The sequence below is a fragment of the Hemitrygon akajei genome, chromosome 1, assembly GCF_048418815.1.
Source record: "Hemitrygon akajei chromosome 1, sHemAka1.3, whole genome shotgun sequence".
Lineage (NCBI taxonomy): Eukaryota > Metazoa > Chordata > Chondrichthyes > Myliobatiformes > Dasyatidae > Hemitrygon > Hemitrygon akajei.
In genome coordinates this window covers 106,862,072-106,883,267 of record NC_133124.1, presented here as the reverse complement: position 1 = coordinate 106,883,267, position 21,196 = coordinate 106,862,072, and the positions used below count along the sequence as shown (strand labels likewise).

At 42.7% G+C, this 21,196-nt stretch overlaps 1 protein-coding gene across 1 annotated transcript; it reads left to right on the top strand.

Annotated features, from left to right (window-relative positions):
• Positions 1-2,282: 2,282 nt before the first annotated feature.
• Positions 2,283-20,606, top strand: LOC140729398 (RNA-binding protein 43-like). Its single transcript, XM_073049094.1, has 5 exons — positions 2,283-2,315; positions 2,584-2,669; positions 13,624-13,823; positions 14,427-14,536; positions 17,969-20,606. Exons 2-5 carry the CDS (start codon positions 2,632-2,634, stop codon positions 18,248-18,250), a joined length of 630 nt encoding a protein of 209 aa, XP_072905195.1. The 5' UTR covers positions 2,283-2,315; positions 2,584-2,631; the 3' UTR covers positions 18,251-20,606.
• The last annotated feature ends 590 nt before the right edge of the window (positions 20,607-21,196 follow it).

Here is a 21,196-nt window from a genome sequence, read left to right as displayed (position 1 = left end):
AATTCAAATACTTCCAAGACAGCTTCTAAATTGGTTAGTTATTGAGTAAATCCACTTCTACTTTGACACTGAACTATCAGAAAATTCAAAGTACCTCAAATGAGGTGAGAGAATTGTACTTTGTGACTATCCAATATGACTTGGTTACCCATACCTATAGCAAAACAACCTATCTCATTCGATGTCTAGGATCAGACTTAAAGATAGACTCAGATGAGGGTGCAGATGATGGAACCTGGAGCAAAAGGAAAAGCACTCGAGGAACTCAGCAGAGCAGCATCTATGGAGGGAAATGGATAGTCAATGTTTTGGGTCAAGATCCTTCATCAGGACTGGAGAGGAAGAGGGGAGGTAGCCAGTATATAAAGGTGGGGAGGGGGAAGGAATGGAGAAAGAGCTGGCAGGTGAAGGCAGATCAGGGAGAGGTTAGAGTGGGAATGCTGTCAGAAGCTGTGTGGTGATAGGTAGAAATGACAAAGGACTGAAAATAATGAAAGTTGAAAGGATGTAACAGCATGAAGTAAAGGTCAGGTGAATGTGAGGTCAAACACCTTTGCTCTATCTACAGTGACAGCCGGGATCTCCTAACGACCAACTATTTAAATTCTACTTCCTATTACCACACCAACATTTCTATCCATGCCATCTTCCACTGTCAGGTCACAACCAAAGAAAAATTAGAAGAACAGTACCTCATGTCATGCCTGGGCAGTCTCTCACTTGGCAGCATGAACATTGGTTTCCAAACTTCTGGTAACTGTTCCCTGTATTACTTTTCCTGCCACGGTGTTCACTGTCAATGATGGAACCAAGTGCAGAGGAAAGACTGGCTCCTTGAAGAGATGGCAAACAGAATTTACACATAGATATACCAACAGAACATTGGTGACTCAATCAAGCGACACAGCGGGACAAACGTTCTCGAAACGGGGACAAAGTGCTAAAGAAGGTCCACCAGGATGCGGAAGCCATAGAAAGGGTGCAGAGGAGATTTACAAGGATGTTGCCTGGATTGGGGAGCATGTTGTATGAAAACAGGTTGAGTGAACTCGGCCTTTTCTCCTTGGAGCAACGGAGGATGAGAGGTGACCTGATAGAGATGTACAAGATGATGAGAGGCATTGATCGTGTGGATAGTCAGAGGATTTTTCCCAGGGCTGAAATGGTTGCCACAAGAGGACGCAGGTTTAAGGTGCTGGGGAGTAGGTATAGAGGAGATGTCAGGGCTAAGTTTTTTACGCGGAGAGTGGTGAATACATGGAATGGGCTGCCGGCAACGGTGGTGGAGGCGTATACGATAGGGTCTTTTAAGAGGCACTTGGATAGGTACATGGTGCTTAGAAAAATAGAGGGCTATGGGTAAACCTAGTAATTTCTAAGGTAAGGATGTGTTCGGCACAACTTTGTGGGCTGAAGGGCCTGTATTGTGCTGTTGGTTTTCTATGTTTCTGAATAGTATAGGTGACCAGGAATCCCCGGCCCTATCAAAACACACTTAACAAGGTTAAACAATTAATGATACAGGTTAAACAACAACTAACCAATTAAGGTGCTCTTGGAACCTCAGAGCCAGATGCTCTCTAGCCCCACACACAGACCTGGAGAGCTCATTACATTTCCTGTGTTTTTCTTTATTCCCTCTCCTGTTGATCCATCTGGCCCCATTGTCCTGTGTCTTCCCCCTCCTCCATCACCACACACTTCACCCACTGGTTCCCTCATCACCTCTCTCCCTGTATTCCATGGTCCACTGTCCCATCTTATCAGATTCTGGCATCTTCAGTCCTTTTGTCATTTGCCAACTTCTGATATCATTCCAGCTCCCCCACCTCTCATCTGCTTTCCCTTGCATGATTAACCTTTCCCCTGCCAGCTCTTTCTCCATCCCTTCCCTCCAAATTTTTATACTGGCTATCTCCCCTCCATTGCTTGATATCAATGAGACACAATGTTAAAAGTGGATTAGAAAACTATTGTCACCTTTACAGGAATATCACTCATTCAACTCTACTGACGAGATAATTTTTTTGCAGAGAATTGTGACCTGGATTGTACTGTCTGGGAGGTGAGGAATGGAGATTTTGTACAAACTTTGTAAGGAGATTCAGACAAACACGGTTGGCAGGGCTACTGGAAGATGAAATGGGTTTGATCAGAGAACTCTTCTCAAGGTGTACACACACACGAAGGCAAATCCTGCATCTGTTGGGGAAATGAAGATAGAGAGAGATTGAGGTACGAGGCAGCACGGGTGGGGTGGGTGGGGATGTATTCAGTGACGCTGGGCAAAGGAGGCCGAATGTTTTTCCAATTTGGTAAGTTACAGGAAACTGTTTCCAGGGACAGAAAGAGGCAGATGTAATATAGTTGGCAAAAGTCGCTCAGTGATTCTCAGGGACACCAAGAAAAAATGGGCAGCCGCTCTTTTAATAATGGGGGGTTACATCCGCTCACATTTCTTGCTGTTTCCCTCTTGCACTTGTGAGGGTCCCATCAAAATCACTAGCCGCTCAGAGCTTATACGCAAAATTAAGAGGGAGCGAAGGCAGAAAATCAATTTCACTTTCGTTTTTCTTCTGCGAGGTTTCCCTTCAGGCCGAAAAGCTCGCGGTGACAGTTTCGTCTGGAACGATGAACCGACGAGAAGCTACGCTGGGTGCGGGCTGTAGGTAAGGTACTGGGGGTGGGGGAAGTTTTCTACCGCCATTCTGTCACACACGTTAAGGACACAGGTTACAAGAACAGAGAATACAAAAGTTAGATCAGATTCGCCTCTTCGAGCGAGTTAGCACTGAGAATGAAAGGCTGTTACGCCTTCTAGACCCAGGAAAGGTCTGAGGTCGACGGGATTCCGTGTCCGCGGACTGCCGGGGTCACGTTGGGCCTGGCATCGGCCGGAAGGCGGCCGGGAGTTACGGTGGTGGGAATGAGGAAGTAAAAATGTTGTAGACGGCGTTGTTCTGGATCAGGGGACCACTGTGTCGACCCTTGGGCGACTGGATTGTAAAGTGAAAGTAAAGCCTTCCGAAAGGAATATGAAGAAGCATTTGGAAAGCAGAAGATCGAAGTACTGGCGGGGGCTGGGTGAAGTTATGTAAGATTGGAGGAAATGAAGTCAAGACCTAGTCACGAATTCCAGCAACAGCGCCTGTTTTCCTGACACGAGAGCTCGTTCTCACGGGCACATATCAGCCGTGCTTCTTATTTTGGTTGCAGTCCCGACGCGATTCGGCAGTGTCAGAGCTGCCAAATTGGAGCTCAATCGCTCAGCCTGGTAAAAACCCGGGAAATTCCTCACAAATGCCAGTCCTTCCACTATAGCTTTTCCCTCACATTCGTGTCACCAAGTTCACAAAACTAAGTTGCCAGTCTATGGAATTTCACTTGATTAAATGATTCACAAGGAACAATCCCCTTTCTATAACTCAAAGAATACACTCTTTGACCTTCCCAAGCTCCTAAATTGCTGGGAGGTGTTCCTGACTCAGCACCTTATGCAAGTAAGAGACAGCGACAGCGTGAAGCAACTGCAGCATTTTAGAACATAGAAATTCACAGCACGTTACAGGCCCTTCGGCCCACAATGTTGTGCTGACTATGTAACCTACTCTAGAAACTGCCTAGAATTTCCCTAGTACATAGCCCTCTATTTTTCTAAGCCCCACGTACTTATCTGAGAGTCTTTTAAAGACCCCATTGGATCCGCTTCTATCATTGCCGCTGGCAGCCCATTCCACGCACCCACCACTCTCTGTGTGAAAAACTTACCTCTGACATCCCCCTGTACCTATTTCCAAGCACCTTAAAACTATGCCCCCTCGTGTTTACCATTTCAGCCCTGGGGAAAAAAGCCTCTGCTATCCACACCATCACTGCCCCTCATTTTCAGGGGTATCCACCCAAGCACCCGAGAAACAGCGTCTCCGGGAGGAACACAGATTTAGTTATAGTACTTTACATCAAACAGAAAATGTTGGAAGCACTCAGGCAGGGTCTGTGGAAATCAAATAGATGGAGTGGTTACCGGACGTTTGGGAGGTAGGCATTCGTGCTCTTGTGGTGGACAGAGCAAAGGTGCCTGATAGAATGGTCTCCCAATCTACGTTGGGTCGCACCGATATAGAGGAGGCCATGCCAGGAGCACTGGATTATGATGAATGATCCCAGCAGATTCACGAGTGAAGCGCCACCTCACCTGGAAGGACTGTTTAGAGTCTTGAATGCTGGTGAGGGAGGAGGTGAAGGGGCAGGTGTAACACTTACTACAGTTGCAAGGATAAGTGTCAGGAGGGAAATCTGTGGGGAGGGATGAGGTTGCTCTGCCAGGATTTGAGAAATTCAGTAATGGAGAGAGGTTGAGCAAATTGGGACTGTTTTCATTAGCACATAACAGAATGAAGGGTGATCTTATGGAGCTGTATAAAATTATGAGGGGCATAGATAGGGTAAATATGCACAGCCTTTTTTCCACAGTGGGAAGGAACTAGTTCGGGTCAGGTGCTTGAAGTTGATAAGTGGAACCAGATAAGGGAGGGAGGGTTGACATTTCAGGTCGCGACCCTTCTTCAGGACTGAAGGAAAAGTTGTTGAGGGCGAGGACCAGTTCTGCCAGATGGAGGAGGGGAACTGGTTGGTTCTTTTGCTAAGAAAGTGGCGGAGCGCTTTGACGCCGCCTTGATGGGGGATGAAGTGTATAGGGACTGATCATCCATGGTGAAATGACACGGTCAGGGACAGGGAATTGAATGTTCCAGAGGAGACTGAGAGTGTCACCGATATAGGTGGGAAGGGGGTGAACCAAAGGGGATAAAATAGGATTGAGGTATGTGGACAAGAGTTCAGTGGGGTAGGAGCAGGCAGAGACAGTAGGCTACCCAGACAGTCAGACTGTCTTTGAAAGAAAAATTGATGAGGGTGGGATGATGTGTAGATGAAACCAGATTGGTGAGGGGATAGGAAAAGAAGAAGGAACCCAGCTGGATGGGGGGGTGGATGCCGCAACCAGGTTGGGTAAAGGGGAATAGAAAAAGTGGACAGAGGGAAAGAGACCTAGGGTGGACTGGTGTGAGTGGAAAAGAAAGATGTAGATGTGAATTACCTGAAATTTAAACATTCAATGTAGGCTACTCAAATGAAGTATGAGGTATTGTTCTTCTGCTTTATGTTTGACCTCATACTAGCAGTGGAGGAGGCTGAGGCAGATGGGTTGTTGTGAGAACGGGAAGGGTAGTTAAAATGACATACAACTGAAAGTTCAAGATGTCTGTTGTAGATGGCGCTATAAAACAATTGCCAAATCTATGCCTGATCTCACCATGTAAAGCAGGCCACTCCAGGAGCAACAAAAGCAATAGAAATTCTGCTACCAAATGTTCAAGTATAAGTTTATTGCTATCTGACTGTACGTATATACAGTGGATTATGGATAATTGAGACATATCAGGACCAATACATTTTGGCCTAATTAACACGGCTGCCCCATTAGCTGAAGTTTCATGGAAATAGTTAAAAATGTATAAGAAAGATAAACTACCATTTAACAGAGTAACAATTTAAGTATTTAAATAAAATACAGAACAAATTAAAACACTACCCATACTACTACAGGTAGTCCCCGAGGTACAAATGTCCGACTTACGGACAACTCATACTTACGAACCGAGGAAGGAGAACGCCGTCTGCCATTTTAAGTCGGATCGCGACGCTGTTCGCCATTTTACGTCGTTGCTGTTGACACTGTGTTGAGTGTGTAACTTTGTATTTGGCTTAAATTTTTCTTAGCAAGATTCACCTGCCACCCCCCCCCCCCCATTCTGGTCGGCTGGTGGCGCAGTGAGATTAGCGCTGGGCTCGAGAACGAGTTCGATCCAGTGTCAGACCGCTCCCATGCCGGGTTGATGTGGATCCAGTGACTCCCGTACCATCCGTGCCGGGTTGAAGTCGAGTGTGCAACTCAACCTCGTAAAAAAAAACACTGCCATCTCCAGTTTAAATTCCCACACGGGATATTGTGGAGGATCAAATACCCAAACCTAGCACAGCCCCCACTTGTCCCATTTAACCTGTTTCAGTGTGGTGCACTTTAGGACCTGGGGAATTCAGTGTAGTGGTCCTTAGGCAGACCTTGGGAGCCGGCAGAGGTCGGGACCCGCCGCCCGCAGTGTTTCTGTTCCGTTGATGGGAAGCGATCGTGATTGAAAATAAAGTGGAAATAATAAAGTGTTTGGAAAGAATTGAAACGCCATCAGTCATTGGAAAAGCGTTAGGCTACAGTTGGTCAACGATCGGAACAATTTTAAAGGATAAAGTGAGAATAATGGAACATGTGAAAGGCTATGCCCCGATGAAAGCTACAATTATTACTGAGCAATGTAGTGGTTTAATTATTGGAATACATACTTTTCTTAAGTGTTTTATATGCATAGAAAGGTAAAAATATATACTATATACTAAGACGAATGTTTGACTAACTGACGCTAAATAATACCGGATGTACTTGTTCCGACTTGCGTACAAATCCGACTTAAAGACGGACTCAGGAACGGAACTCGTACGCAACCTGGGGACTACCTGTACAGTACTATCAAAACTGTGTATTAGTTCCTAATAGTTATCAACAGAGGAATTCATTCAGTGTACACTGCCGTGTTCTTTCAATTGACTGTAAATGAATAAAATCAGCGCCAACATAGTGCAAATAATGGGCTGCCTTCAAATAATGTGATTGCATTCTCCAGATCTTCATTTTCATTGTGACATTCAAGGTGATTGTTGATACCTTCAAATTCTTCATAATCCCTAACTTGTTGAAGTTGTGAAATCATTTCATTTTCACTCTCAGTCATTCCTGGCATCTCCAAGCCTGAATACTTGAAGCTGCTGTGAGTAAAACAGTTCTGTTTACTGCTTTTTTTCTCATCAACAATCAGGTACAAAAATGACTAGATTTTGAACACAAACATGTGCTACTGATGCTATTTAAAAATTGTTTGTTCTAAGCCCGGGTGTAGTGTCTAATGACCATGCAAGTGCACGCGACTGGTGCAGGTTAGAAAGTGTTCACCAACCGTCTCCTGTCCCAATTAAGTAGCATAGTGTCCCAAATAAACAAATGGCTAGATTAACTAAAGACTCAATTAACCAGAATCCACTGCACAACTAAATGAAACAAAGTTCCTCTGGACCAAGGTGCAGCCACAATACATATATCACAATTATCAACTAAAACAAAATATTACCACAAACCTGTTACTAAAATACAATTCAAAATGCATGTGAAGTGTGCAGTACAGTGAACAGCTCGCTGTCCTATTGACGAGACCTTGGTGGTGGCAGGGTATTCATTAGTCTCGTGGCCTGTGGGAGAAAAGCTGTTGCGCAGTCTGGAAGTCCTAGTCCTGATGCTCCTGTACCTCCTTCCTGATGGCAGTAGGTCAAAGTGATTGTAGGATAGATGGTAGGGATATTCAACAATGCTTCACACCCTTTGTATACAATGCTTACAGTTAATGTCACAAATAGTGAGGAGGGAGACCCCAATGATCCTCTTGGCACTCTTCACTATCCTGGTGGGTCTTCTGGTCTGAGGTCTGACAGCTTTCATACCACTTAATGATGGAGTCAGACAGGGTATTCTTGATGGTGCTCCTGAAGAAAGAGTTAGAATGGGGACGAGGAGCCTTAGACACCTCAATCTCCTCAGAAAGTGTAGCAATAGAATAAGCAACAGAAGCTGCAGCTTCCTCCCGCCCCTCAGGCCTAAACAAAGATGACTTCATTTCTTCATCTCTTTCCTGTCCGGTGTCTTTATTTCCTCTCTGATGCAATGTTTAATAGTACAAAGTCATTACTTTGAATTGTACTTAATGTAATTAAATACAAGAGGGGATGGACTTTGGTTCAATAAGATTTTGAGGATGAAGCAGTTGGAGATTAGATTGGGGAGATATAAAAGTCTCAGCAACTGTTCTCCATTATTGAACCAAGTTGACCTCATGCTAGGACAAACAACTCATGCAGATCAGTTTTAATGAAAGCTTCTTGAAAAAAATTTAGACGTTACGCCTTTATTTTATAATGGTACCGTGAATGCTATAGCTCAAAGATTCAAAGTGCGTTTATTATCAAAGCACTTAATTTAAAAAATAAAGACCAACACCCAATGCACAGGGAAAGAGAAAAAACACAAGTCCTGCAAACAACAGAAGTGAGCAACAACAGCATACTGAACCAAACTGAATGCCAAATCTATAGAATGTCAAAAGAAAGGAATATAGACATCTCCACCTCCCTCTTCCCCTCCCTCTCACTCTCCCTCTCCATCTCCCTCCCCATCTCCCTCCCCAACTCCTTCTCCCTCTCCATCTCCCTCCCCAACTCCTTCTCCCTCCCTCCCTCTCTCCCCTCCCTCTCCCCCTCCCCTCTCATTCTCCCTCTCCCTCTCACTCTCCATCTCCTTCCCCATCTCCCTCTCCCTCTCCATCTCCTTCCCCATCTCCCTCTCCATCTCCCTCCCCAACTCCTTCTCTCTCTCCCTCCCTCCCTCCTCCCCCCTCGCCCCTCTCTCTCCCCATCTCCCTCTCCCTCTCCATAACTTCTAGATTTGCAGATTCCTGATTTGCCAGCAGACTGGTATACTGTTCCCCAGTTTCTGGAATTGCGCACCACAGTCCTCTCATACATGCACTCTCCCAACCTGGAAAATGTAAGTACAGTTAACATCTCTTCCTATGCCGACCCTGACTAATGAAGTGGTGAGGGAGCATTTGGAAAGGTACCAAGAGCCACCTGTCCATGATCCAGAAGCAGATGGAATTTCAGCATTAACAGGGAAAGGTTACACCACCCGCCAGACGACCCATCAGCTCCTTCCTGCTGCCTCTGTGGAAAGGTTCTCAGCTCTCATTTAGGCTGCATCAGTCACCCCAAAACCCACAGGGGTGAAGTGGAATCAAAGCAACTTCAATCTTGAGCTATTGCCTATGAAGAACAAGAATGATGGCAAGGCATGTTTCCTCTAAGAGATTCAGCCAGGCTTTAAACAATGTTGGCTGCTTAAACTGGTGCCAGGAAACTGCCAGCCTCACTTGACAGGCAAGCAGTAATGTAGTTAGTGTTGCCTTTAAAATGAAGTGATCGCAGTAAGCAGGCAAATTGAACTTCATGCATCCTTTACACCAGCACAGGGTTGGCAAAGGACATTCAGGCACACCTTGTCCCCAATGTTGTGATTGTGACGAAGTCACTGGAGACTCGGAGCTGATGGATGTAAAACGTTTTTATTCAACACAACAAGCAGGCTTTATTTAGAGTAACTTTTGAACAGAACCTCTCCAAACACAAAGACATCAAGTTTTATACTCTTAAGGACAAGGACGATAGTAGGTGATACAATACAATTTCAGTGAAATTCTTTACTTTGATATTTTGTGTTTGACTAGAGGTTCCATTCAGTTACATATTTTTGATGAGAATGACTGAATAGATTCCACTGAATGTTTTTCTGTTAGCAAGTAATTCACATAGAAGGTTAAAAACTTAACAAGGACAGCGAACCCAGATGTATAAAATTAGTTCTGTGAGGGCTGAATCTCAATTAATGATAAACACTCACAAGTATATTTGATTTGCTAAGTGACAAGTCTGGCCAGGTATGTACATTCCTTGATCTCAGTCCTGATGGTGCAAAATAAATTAGATAAAGGTGTCTGATGCCTGGTTTGATGCAGGCCAATTAACACATGTCCACTGCTTTACATTTGGCTGATACATATGAGAATGTTTGATTGTCATTCAATTTGAAAACCATACCTCTTGAACACCTTCTGCTTTGGGCTGGTAACCTGTGCTCTAGAGATAATACTGTTTGTTTACAAAGCTGCCCTTTTTAATTTCAAAACTGATTACCGCTTACAGTTTGCATTTTGAACAGGTCTTTTGAAGACTGGTTTTCATTTGATTTAATTCTTCATCTGCATAGTTCTTTAACTCCCAAGTAATCCATAATACCTATGATATTTTCAGTTTTGATAACTTGTCTCTTGAGTCTCAATTCATATTAACATTCAATGGATAGGTTTGCTGAATGAACCCAATCTTCTAAGGACCAATTTTGATTGTATCAGAAAGAATCTGGCAAGTGTGGATTGAGGAGGCTGTTTTCTGGCAAAGATATACTTGGTAAGTTTGAGGCCTTCAAAAGTGAAATTTTGAGAATACAAAGCTTGTATGTGCCTCTCAGAATAACAGGTGAAGATAACAGGTTTAGGGAACCTTGGTTTTCATGAGATATTGTCACTCTGGTTAAGAAAAAAAATGAGGTGTATTGCAGGTATAGACCAGTAAGAACAAATGAGGTGCTTATGGAGTATAAGAAATGCAAGCGAACACTTAAGAAAGAAATCAGGAGGGCTAAAAGAAGGCATGACGTTGCCCTAACAGACAAGGAGAAGGATAATCCTAAGGGATTCTACAGATATGTTAAGAGCAGAAAATTTTCAAGGGATAAAATTGGTCCTCTGGAAGATTGGAATGGTAATCTATTTGTGGAGCTAAAAGAGTTGAAGATTGTAAGTGGATTTCTTACATCTGTATTTACTCAGGAGATGGACACGGAGTCTATAGAAAGTGAGGCAAAGCAGCACTGAGGTTATGGACCATATACAGATTACAGAGGAGGAGGTGTTTGCTGTCTTGAGGCAAATTAGGGTGGATAAATCCCCAAGGCCTGACAAGGTGTTCCATCAGATCCTGTGGGAGGCAAGTGTAGGAATTTCAGGGACCCTAATTTGAGGTATTTAAATTTTCCCTAGGGACAGGTGAGGTATTGGAGAATGTTGTTCAGCTGTTTAAGAAAGGCTCTAAAAATAGAACTGGAAATTATAGGGTGGTGAGCATAACATTAGCAGTGGGAAAGTTATTGGAAGGTCTTCTAAGAGACTGCATATGAGTTTTTGGATTGACAGGCTGATTAGGGATAGTCTGCATAGCTTTTTGTGGGGTAGGTTGTTCTAACCCATCATACAGAGCTTTTCAAGTAGGTTACCAGGAAAGTTGATGAAGACAAGGCAGTGGTGTTGTCTACATGGAATTTAGCAAGGCATTTGAAAAGGTCTTGCATGGGAGTTTGGTCGGGTCGGGGGTGGTTTCTGTCCCTTGACATTCAAGATGAGGTAATAACTTAGATTAGTTTTTAGAGCTGTGAAGTGCCACAGGGATCGGTGCTTGTCATTTCTCATCTGTATCAACATATCAGCATCAGTATCTATATCGGTGCTTTGTTGTTTGTGATTTGGATCAGCAGATTTGCAGATGTCACCAAGATTGGGTGTGTATTGGACAGTGAGGAAGACTATCAGAGAATGCAGCAGGATCTGAACCAGCTGGAAAAATGGGCAGAAGATGGCAAATGGAATTTAGTGCAGACAAGTGTCTTACACGGTGAACAGTAGGGCATTGAGGAGTTCTGTAGAACAAAGGGATCTGAGAATACAGGCCCTTAATTCATTGAAAGTGGCATCACAAGTAGAAAGCTTTTGAGAAAAGAAAGCTTTTGGCACATTGGCCTTCTTAGATCAAAGTATTGAGTACCGGAGATGGGATGTTACGTTAAAGTTGTATAAGACATTGGTGAGGTCTAATTTGGTGTATTGTGTGCATTTTTGGTGACCTACCTACAGGAAAAATGTAAATAAGGTTGAAAGAGTGCAGAGAAAATTTACAAGGATGTTGAGTTATAAGGAAAGATTAAATAGGTTAGGACTTTATTCCTTGGAATGTAGAAGATTGAGAAGAGGTTTGATAGAGATATGCAAAATTATGAGAGGTATCGATAGGGTAAATGCAAGCAGACTTTTCCCACTGAGGTTGGGTAGGACTGTAATTAGAGGTCATGGGTTAAGGGTGAAAGGTGAAATGTTTAAGGAGAACATGAGGGGACTGCTTTTCACTCAGAGAGTTGGGAGAGTGTGGAACGAGCAAGTGGTGCATGTGAGCTTGATTTCAATGTTTATGATAAGTTTGGATAGATGCATAAATGGCGGGGGTATGGAGGGCAATGGTCCAGCTGCAGGTTTACGAGACTATGTAGTTTAAATATTTTGGTGTGAACTAGATGGGTTCAAGAGCCTGTTTCTGTGTTGTACTTCTCTATGACTGTATGATTATGACCCTGATCAGTTTCTCAGCTATTTCAATATGTCCTGGTGGAAGTACTCCTTTCACAATCATTCATGTGTGAATCTAACTCCAGATTAGACAAGAAACATTCAGCATTGTTGTCTGCTCTACAATAGGATTGCATCAAGAGCAGTGAATTAGGTTGGAACAAAAACCCCACTGCTGTTGGAAATCTGAAGCAAAGAGAAGAAATGCTGGAAGCTCGGAGCCACTTAGACAGCATCAGCTGTTTGACTGTAGCAATGCTAAAAGGCTGAACATCTGGTATCAGAAAGATGTTTGCACTTCTCCTTCCCAAGGCAATGACTGATGCTGTCTGCAGAAAGCAAGCATTACCCAGTTACTGAGAATAACTTAACAGTGTTGCTTTTCTCTCTGGAGTATTTAAGAAACTCTGCACATAGCTGATCTGACCAGCAAGTTCCACTAGAGATATCCAAGTGACACAGAAAGGCCTACAGTCATTCCAACTTGCAACTTACTTGACTACATCACCACTACTCTCTTCATTCAACCCCCAACCCCCCAACATCTCCGAAACGTGTCTGGACACCCATGGTTACAGCTGTTGAAGCTGTCAGGCTGCTGGGAAGGAATCTCTCAACCACTATGGTTCGACCGCATGCAGCAGTGCTGCCTCTGAACTGTAGCAGTCTGTGTTCAATCCTGACCATTATCGGAATGGTATAAGCTAGATGGAGTTCATAAGACTGCTGGGTGAGAATAAAAAGATGATAGATGGTTATTGTGGACTAGATGGGTCAAAGGGCCCATCAAATGTCACCAAATGCTCCCATAATGCTGCAGCTGCATTATACAGTGCTGCTTCCTCTTCCAACTTTGTCTGGAGATCCACGGTCCCTTACAGCTTCTGCAATTTAACAAGCTCTGGGGAAGATCTGGAGTGTTCCTGGTCTGGCCCTCACACACAAACCATTTCCCTAGTTTTTTGGAATGGAATAAAAATAGTACAAACATTTGAAATGCAAACACAGGCTTCAACTGATATTGGAAAGTATTTTATACGGAGGGTGGCTTAAATTAAGCTTGTGTATGTTGGGAAATCGTCTGCACCGCGTGTGGTGAAATCATGAGTCTTGTAGTTCTGAGGGGGAAATTATCAACTGCAATATTATCCTGAGAGGTAAAAAAATACATAAAGAGAATATAGATCTTAATGAATAATAGAATAAATAATAATAAAATTAGTTGCTGTAGAAAATGTCCTGAAAAGTCTGGTATGAATAAGTTCGGGGGGGAAAAAAATGATACAGTGACACCTAGTGGCTAAGACTTTTAATTACAAAGCGCTCAGCAAATGACAGAATATTCCCATTTCAAATATTCAAGCAGGATTTATCTCCCCTTGCCTGTTTTATTTGAGCTTTACTTAGACAATAACACATAATGCTGAATAAAAATGTGATAAAAATATGTTCTTCACAGTACCCAGCAACCAGAAAGGAAGATACAATGTCCAAAGAAAATTCAGGTCCTGAATGTTCCCACGATCTCTACTGAGAAGATAGTGGACAAACTGACCATTCATTTCCAGATACGAAAGAATGGAGGAGGTGAAGTGCTGGATGTGGAATATCCAACTAGTGTGGAAGGATGTGCGTTCGTCACCTTTGTGAATGAGGAAGGTACGTGAGTTAACATCTGAGATGAAAAGGTGATTTGTTAGTATTTAGCATTTTAAGGTTATTTTTATTTCATGAGCTTAGCCATTGATTGTTTGACACAAGGCACACCCAAGGTTGCCTGAACTCAATGGCTCAACAAGACAATAATAAAAACGAGGGACATTATACCAGTGTCACACCAAAGAGAATTGAAAGTGGCACCAGAGGCAGGGAGGGTCATTTCAGGAGGGGAACCATTGGAAGGCTGGTTATTGCCAGTAGTAATGAAAAGAGCAGAAGTGAGATTGGGAAGCAGAATTATGATGGAAACTGGACTGTGGAGTTACAGGGGGCAAGAAAGCGGAAGCCAGAGATTGAGGTAGAGAGAAGATAGGATTATATGATATGGGAGCAAAACACTTTTTTTTTTGAACAGCTTAGAATGAGCTCTCTCAATGCATCTGACTCAGATAAATACAAGTTTAAAATCCTGCCTTGTTGCTTTTGTTCTGTTGGCACAAGGCAGGCAGCGAACTCTGATAGACTATTAGGTCCGTCCAGCATTGTGATAGTGGTGCCCATTAATGTCTATTGCCTGTGTCCTAAATGATTTCTTTCTTGCAGATGCAAATAATGTCCTAAAGCAAGAACAAATACTGGAGGTAGATAAAGAGCAGTACAAACTGAAGATATGCGAGGTGGAAAATGGAGAGAGTGCCACTGATAAAGTACAGGTATGTATTTTGGGAGAGATTTCAATTTCTCCCCACCCCCAAAAGACGATCTAGTGAGTTTTAGATCATTCCACTGCTGGCTTCCCTGTACTGAAAGTAATAAGAAGTACGAGTTGACCGTTAATCACTCTGCCATTCAGCAAAATCATATCTGATTTTCAGCCTCAGCTTCACATTGTCAGTGTAAGTACATGTTGCCTGAAACAAAAAAAGTAGTTCAGCAGAGGAATGGTTCTTTCAGCCCACCATTTCGATGCCAGCCAGGGTATCAATTAAAACAAGTCCCACCTGCATGTACAACGTCCAGATCCATCTCTGCCTGTTCATTTGTCTGTTTAAATGCCTCTTCAATGTTCCTATCAAAACTGCTTCTACCAACTCCCCAGGGAGTGCATACCACTCTGTGTGAAAAATGAACTTGCCTTATACATCTCCTTTAAACTTTTACCCTCATACCTTAAACTTACATCCTCCTATATTTTACATTTCTACTCTGACTCTCTACCTTGTATATGCCTCTCATAACTTTATATACAAATGTTTGTACTTATATTGGTCACCCTTTCACCAGGATCTAGGCAATATCCTTGTAAACCTCTTCTGCATCCTCTCCAAAGCCTCCATATTCTTTCAATAGCATGGTCTTCTTGTTTTAACCCCCCTCTACCTGCACCTTATCTATAATGTTCATTGTTTTATATAGTGCTCTGATGTACTCCTCTGCCTACTGTGGCCCAGGGAGCAAAACCCCATCCTATATAGTCAATCCTCGTAATTCAAGTTTCCAATCTTGATAAGTTTCTCATGAATCTTTTCTGCATTCTTTCCAGTTAATGATATCTTCCTTTAGCTGGGCCAGCAAACATGCCAGTGCCTTGTTCACTACCCCATTCACCCACGTCTCCATTTCAGGGAACTGTGTACCTGTACGCCTTGATCTCCCTGTTCTGCAACACTGTCCAGGACGCTACCATTGACTCTGCAAGTCCTGCCCTGGTTTAAGTTCATCCATGTCAAATTCCAATAGTGATTCTGTAACCCACTTCCCCAGTTAAAGTAGAACCTGTTGTAATCTTAGATAACCGTATCCAATTTTGGTGTCATCCACAGTCTTACTAACCAGGTTAACAACGTTGTCATCCAAATCATTTATATAGATGACAAAAAACACAAATGGTGTAGCATTGTACCAATCTGTATAACAGTCCTTTACTACCACCTTCTGTCTCTTTCCACCAAGCCAGTTTGGTATCCAGTTGACAAACTCACCCTGGATCCCATGCAATCTCAGCTTTCAGACTAGCCTGCCTTAAGGGACTTTGTCAAACACCTTGCTGAACTCCATGTAGAGAGTATCGACTGCCTCAGTCGATATCAAGATCCTCAGTCAGTTTTGAGAGGTATGATTTTATAGAAAGCCATAGAAAGCCATGCTGACTATCCCTTATCAATCCTTGCTTTTCCAAATGCTGGGAGATCCTGTTCCTCAGAATCCCATCCTTCATTCTTCCAGTATCTCACTTGTGGCTAAAGCTGATGCCAATATCTCTACTAGAATTCTTACATTTTTTTCCCTAGGATGCCACACTGTCCTACAATGCACTTGATCAGGCCCTGGTGATTTATCTTTCTTCATATACTTTATGGCCAGCAACACTTCCTCAGTTGAAGTGTGGATATGTTCCAATACATAACTATTTATTTCCCTTAATTCCCTAATTTCCATTACTTTCTCCATGATAAATCATCATCATCATGTGTCACTTTGTATGACGTGGGTGATCATGGTCTCATGACCATGATTGTTCTTGGCAAATTTTTCTACAGCAGTGGTTTGCCATTGCCTTCTCCTAGGCAGTGTCTTTACAAGATGGGTGACCCTAGTCATTATCAATACTCTTCAGAGTGTCTGTCTGGCGTCAATGGTCACATAACCAGGACTTGTGATATGCACCAGCAGCTCATTTGACCATCCACCACCTGCTCCCATGGCTTCACATGACCCTAATCGGGATGGGGGGGAGGGGGGGGTGGTGGGGAGGCTAAGCAGATGCTACACCTTGCCTAAGGGTGACCCTCAGACTAGTAGAGGGCAGGAGTGCCTTACCCCTCATTTTATAGACATATCAACACCTTGCCACCCCTTCATGATAAATACAAATGAGAAATATTCACTTAACATCTCATTCATTTCCTGTCATTCTACACATGGCAGCCATGTTGATCCATAAGGGGCCTATTCTTTTCCTAGATATCATTTTGCTCTTAAAATATCTGTGGAATCTCTTAGAATTCTCCTCTACCATATTTACTAAAGCTATCTTTTTGCCTTTCTAATTTCCCACTTCTACATCTCTGATACTCCTCAAGGGAATTGATCCCAGCTGTCCAAAGCTGACATTAATACGACTATAGCTTTTTCCACTCAGAGCCTTAATATCCCTTGTCAACCAGGGTTTCCTAATCTTGCCAGCCTTACCCTTCACTCTAATGAGACTGTACTGTCCCTGAACTCTCCCTATCTCACTTTTAAAAACCTCTCACTCACTAAATGTCCCTTTACTAGTAAACAGTCTCTTCCCAATGAATCTTTTCATGTTCCTGTCAAATGCTTTCAAAATTTGCTTGGCCCTAATTTATGTTTTTAATCAATGGACCATAACCGTGCTTTTCCCTAGCTACTTTAAACCTAATAGAATTATGCTCACTGGCCCAAAGTGCTTTTCCGCTGATATTATTGTCTCTTACCAAGCCTCATTTCTCAGCTGGAGGTTGAATTTTGTCCCTCTCCAGTAGGGCCCAGCTACACACTGTTTGAGAAAACTTTCCTGGACACATTTAATATATTCAGCCCCACCCAAGCTCCCTGTACTACAGCTGACCCATCATAGCTGTTCCATTTTGTTGAATGAAGTTGAAATCATCCACTATTACAACCTCATTATTCTTACATCTATCTGCGATCTCCCAATATATTTGTTCCTCTAATTCCTGCTGACTATTGGGAGACTTAAAATGCAATCTCATGAAATTGATCATCCCCTCTTTATTTCTGAGTTCTACCCTGGAAGTTCCATGTCCAGTCTCAGTGGATGATTCCCCAGTAATATCTTCCCTGACTACTGCTGTAATGTTCTCCCTAATCAAAAATGCCATTTTCCCTGTTCCTTACCTCCACCTCTAGAACACCTGTAGCATTGGGAAAATGGAATTCAATGGGAATGTTGCAAAAAGAAGTAATCTAATCAATATTTTCTCCTCATTGTGGAGAAGACTACTTTGTGAAAGGAAAAGACAGTTTACCAAGTTGGTGGAGGCAGGAATGAATCTCCTTAGTACTGCTTGACGGGAATCCTCGAGCTTTTGGCAGTGGGAAGGGAGATGGGGAAGAGGCAGATGGTGCTCATTATATGTTCCCTTTTGATTTACCAGGTGATACAGTTTGTGATTGCAAAACTGGACACAGGCCGCTTTCACACAAAGATGGTTCAAGAATTAATCCTCAGGCACAGATTTGAAATTTTAAATTACCAAGGGTCTGTTGCTATGATCAAAGGCTCTTTCTCCTCTTTAAAAGAACTTCGGAGAATCCTTATGAAATACAATATCTATCAGCAATCACTAATTGCAGTCACTGATTCTGGGCAATCGACTGACAGCAGGGAGCTCAAAAGAGATCTTCGTACATCTCTGCCACCTAGAAGTTCTCAGTAATTACAGGTAACTACTGTTGGCTCTAGTACAAGCTTGGATTCATTAACACCCAGAATGGTTGCTGTATACTGCATTTGCTAGATCACCTGAAATATAAAGACAAACAACACAATTCTGGGTAATATTTTTTCCAAAAAGCAACATTTTCCATTAACTTTGGTTTCATCCTCATCTGATGCTGGTTTATTATTATAACATGTACCAGGATACAGTGAAAGTTTAGTCTATACTGATCAAATCATTACACAGGACAAAGAACTGGAATAAGTTAAAACAATATCAATACAGAATAAAGTGTAAAAGCTACTGTAAAAGGGCACTGCAGGTACACGATAAAGTGCAAGATCACAATGTGGTAGATTGTGACCATTGCACGGAGTCCATTTATCAAATTTGAAAGTTCAATGTAAATTTACTGCCACAATACATATAGTGCAAGGTTAAAAGATTACTTCTTTTTCCAATGTTTCCATTTATTTCCATTTTCCTGATAGTGCAATACATACTGTATACCACCTTGAGATTCATTTTCTTGCAGGCATTTACAGGAAGAAAAGAAATATAATATAGCATTTACAATAAACAAAATCTGCCACACAACCTGTGTGCAAAAGAAGACGAACTGTGCCAGCTAAAAAATAATAATGAGAACATGAGTTGTAAAGAGACCTTGTAAAGTGAGCATGTAGGTCTGTAGATTGTAGAATCAATTCAGAGTAGTGGTGATTGAAGTTATTCATGCTGGTTTAGGAGCCTGATGGTTTTAGGGTAATATCTGTTGCTGAACCTGGTGGTGTGGAACCTAAGGCTACTGTATCTCCTGCTTGACGGTAGTAGTGGGTAGAAGGTATGGCCTAAATTCAAGAGTCTGGTACTGGTGGGAGAGAAGCTGTCCTTGAGCCTGATGGCTTGCACTTGCAGGCTTTTTTATACCAGTAACTAATGTCAACAGGACTGGGAATGTACTTTCAGAAGCATTTGTGATCTTCAGGGTGCGGCGGATAAAGCAGCCTTTCTGATGGTAGCAGCAATCTCTCTTAAAGTGGATAAGGAAGCCCATAAACAAATTCTCATCTGGCCCAGTTGTTCATTCCCAAGTGCGTAGAGGTTTGAGGCAGACATGTACAAAAACATATACAAGGGCTTGGGCTGCTTGATGCGTCATTTCAGAGTATTTAATGATTGGAAGGGAGGTGTAAAGTTGGATCATGAGAGGGTCATAAGTTTGGGTGGAGTGGATGTAGCTTAGAGATTGGTAGTGTGAAGGAAATTGTATTATCCTGTAGGAATGGTGGTTATCCCTGTACACTAAAGGGCTGCTTCTCAAGTCAGTTCCCACTGCTGCTTGAGATCTGCTCATGGAGGTCCTCTTTAGTCATACAAAAACCAGTGGCAAATGTTGTGAAGCTTTGCTGCTACGGAAGTGAGGTGCAACAACAAAAATCCTGGAGATGGTCTCCAGATGTGCTGTACACAACTTTGGCTGGGCTTTTGACTTCTGTGCAACAGATACACCAAGGAACTTGGAGTTAAAATTGGTTACCTTGTAACTTTGTCACCCCATGACAGGAAGGATGTGAAGGCTTCGGAGAGGGTGCAGTAGAAGTTCACCAAGAGGCTGCCTGGATTAGAGTATTAACTATAAGTATAGGTTGTATAAACTTGAGTTTTTTTTTCTAGATTGTTGGAGGCTAAGAGACAATTTGATAAAGGTTTATAAAATTATGAGAAGTGTATATAGAATAGATAGCCAGGGTCTTTTTCCCAGGCAAAAATATCAAATACTAGAGGATATCATCAGTGTGCACGCCACCCCTGCTCATGAAGTTCCACCTATCACTTACCAACCTCTGCCGCACCCTTACCTTTCACTACTTTAAACTGGCTCTCCTCTTGCTACACTTCTCAGTCTCGACCTGAAAAGCCAGCTATCCCTTTGTCTCCACAAATGTTGCTGAGATCCTCCAGCAGTTTATTTTAGGTGCAGGGGTCCAGTGGGAGCCAGGCAGAGATCTTAATGAGGGGCTGGCGGTCAGAGAGGATCCGCTGGAAGGATTGTCTTCTGCATCGATGATCTCTGAGCAGACTGTCTGAATTTCAGATTATATTCCTTCACAGTAAAAGAAAAGCAACTGCTACAGTTACCTGCTCTGTCTACAGAAATGCTTTGTGCTATCACCCAAGCTCTCTGAAGCAGTCTTTGTGAGATCTGAAGGAGCCTGAAGGAAAGTAATAATGATTATGTCTTGATACTTTCATGACTAGGCAATGGAATTCTCAAAACGAAACAAATCCTATACTTAAATATCTGTGCATATGTATAATTACCTGTGAATAATAAAAACATAAAAATTAAGATTGTTTGAAAGACAAATTTTGCTTGAAGTGTTTAGAGCCATTTTTTTGAACCACTGCACTCCTGGCAATATTAATCCTTTGGTAGCATGGAGACACAAGAGACTGCAGATGCTGGAAATCTGGAGCAACACACACAAAATGCTGGGGGATCTCAACAGGTCAGGCAACATCTATGGAGGGAAATGAACAGCTGAGGTTTCTGATGAAGGGTCTCAGCCTGAAACTCTGACTGCTCTTTTCCCTCCATTGATGCTGCCTGAGCTGCTGAGTTCCTCCAGCATCTTATGTTGGATCCCTTAGCACCACCGGACAAGGAGTTTCACGATACCAAAGCTCTTGGCAGTAGGTTAAAATGGTTCATCTGGTTGCTTTGCAATCTATTTCCAGATCTTTCAATTCGGATCACACACGTGATCATACTATTAATTAATAAAATTGCTTCCCCCTTTTTAAAGAGGCACATACAAAAGACTGCAATTAATGATGAGCTTTATTTGTCACATGTACATCGAATCATACAGTGAAATGTGTCATTTTTGCATCACATCAAATCAGCGAGGATTGTTCTGGGCAACTTCCAAGTGTCGC

What these genes read in the sequence shown, in the direction of transcription:
- LOC140729398 (XM_073049094.1), top strand. Translation starts at nt 2,632, where the DNA reads ATGAACCGACGAGAAGCTACGCTGGGTGCGGGCTGTAG. An exon ending in CACCTTTGTGAATGAGGAAG is followed by an intron (nt 13,824 to 14,426) that starts GTACGTGAGTTA and finishes TCTTTCTTGCAG; the next exon opens with ATGCAAATAATGTCCTAAAG. An exon ending in GTGCCACTGATAAAGTACAG is followed by an intron (nt 14,537 to 17,968) that starts GTATGTATTTTG and finishes TTGATTTACCAG; the next exon opens with GTGATACAGTTTGTGATTGC.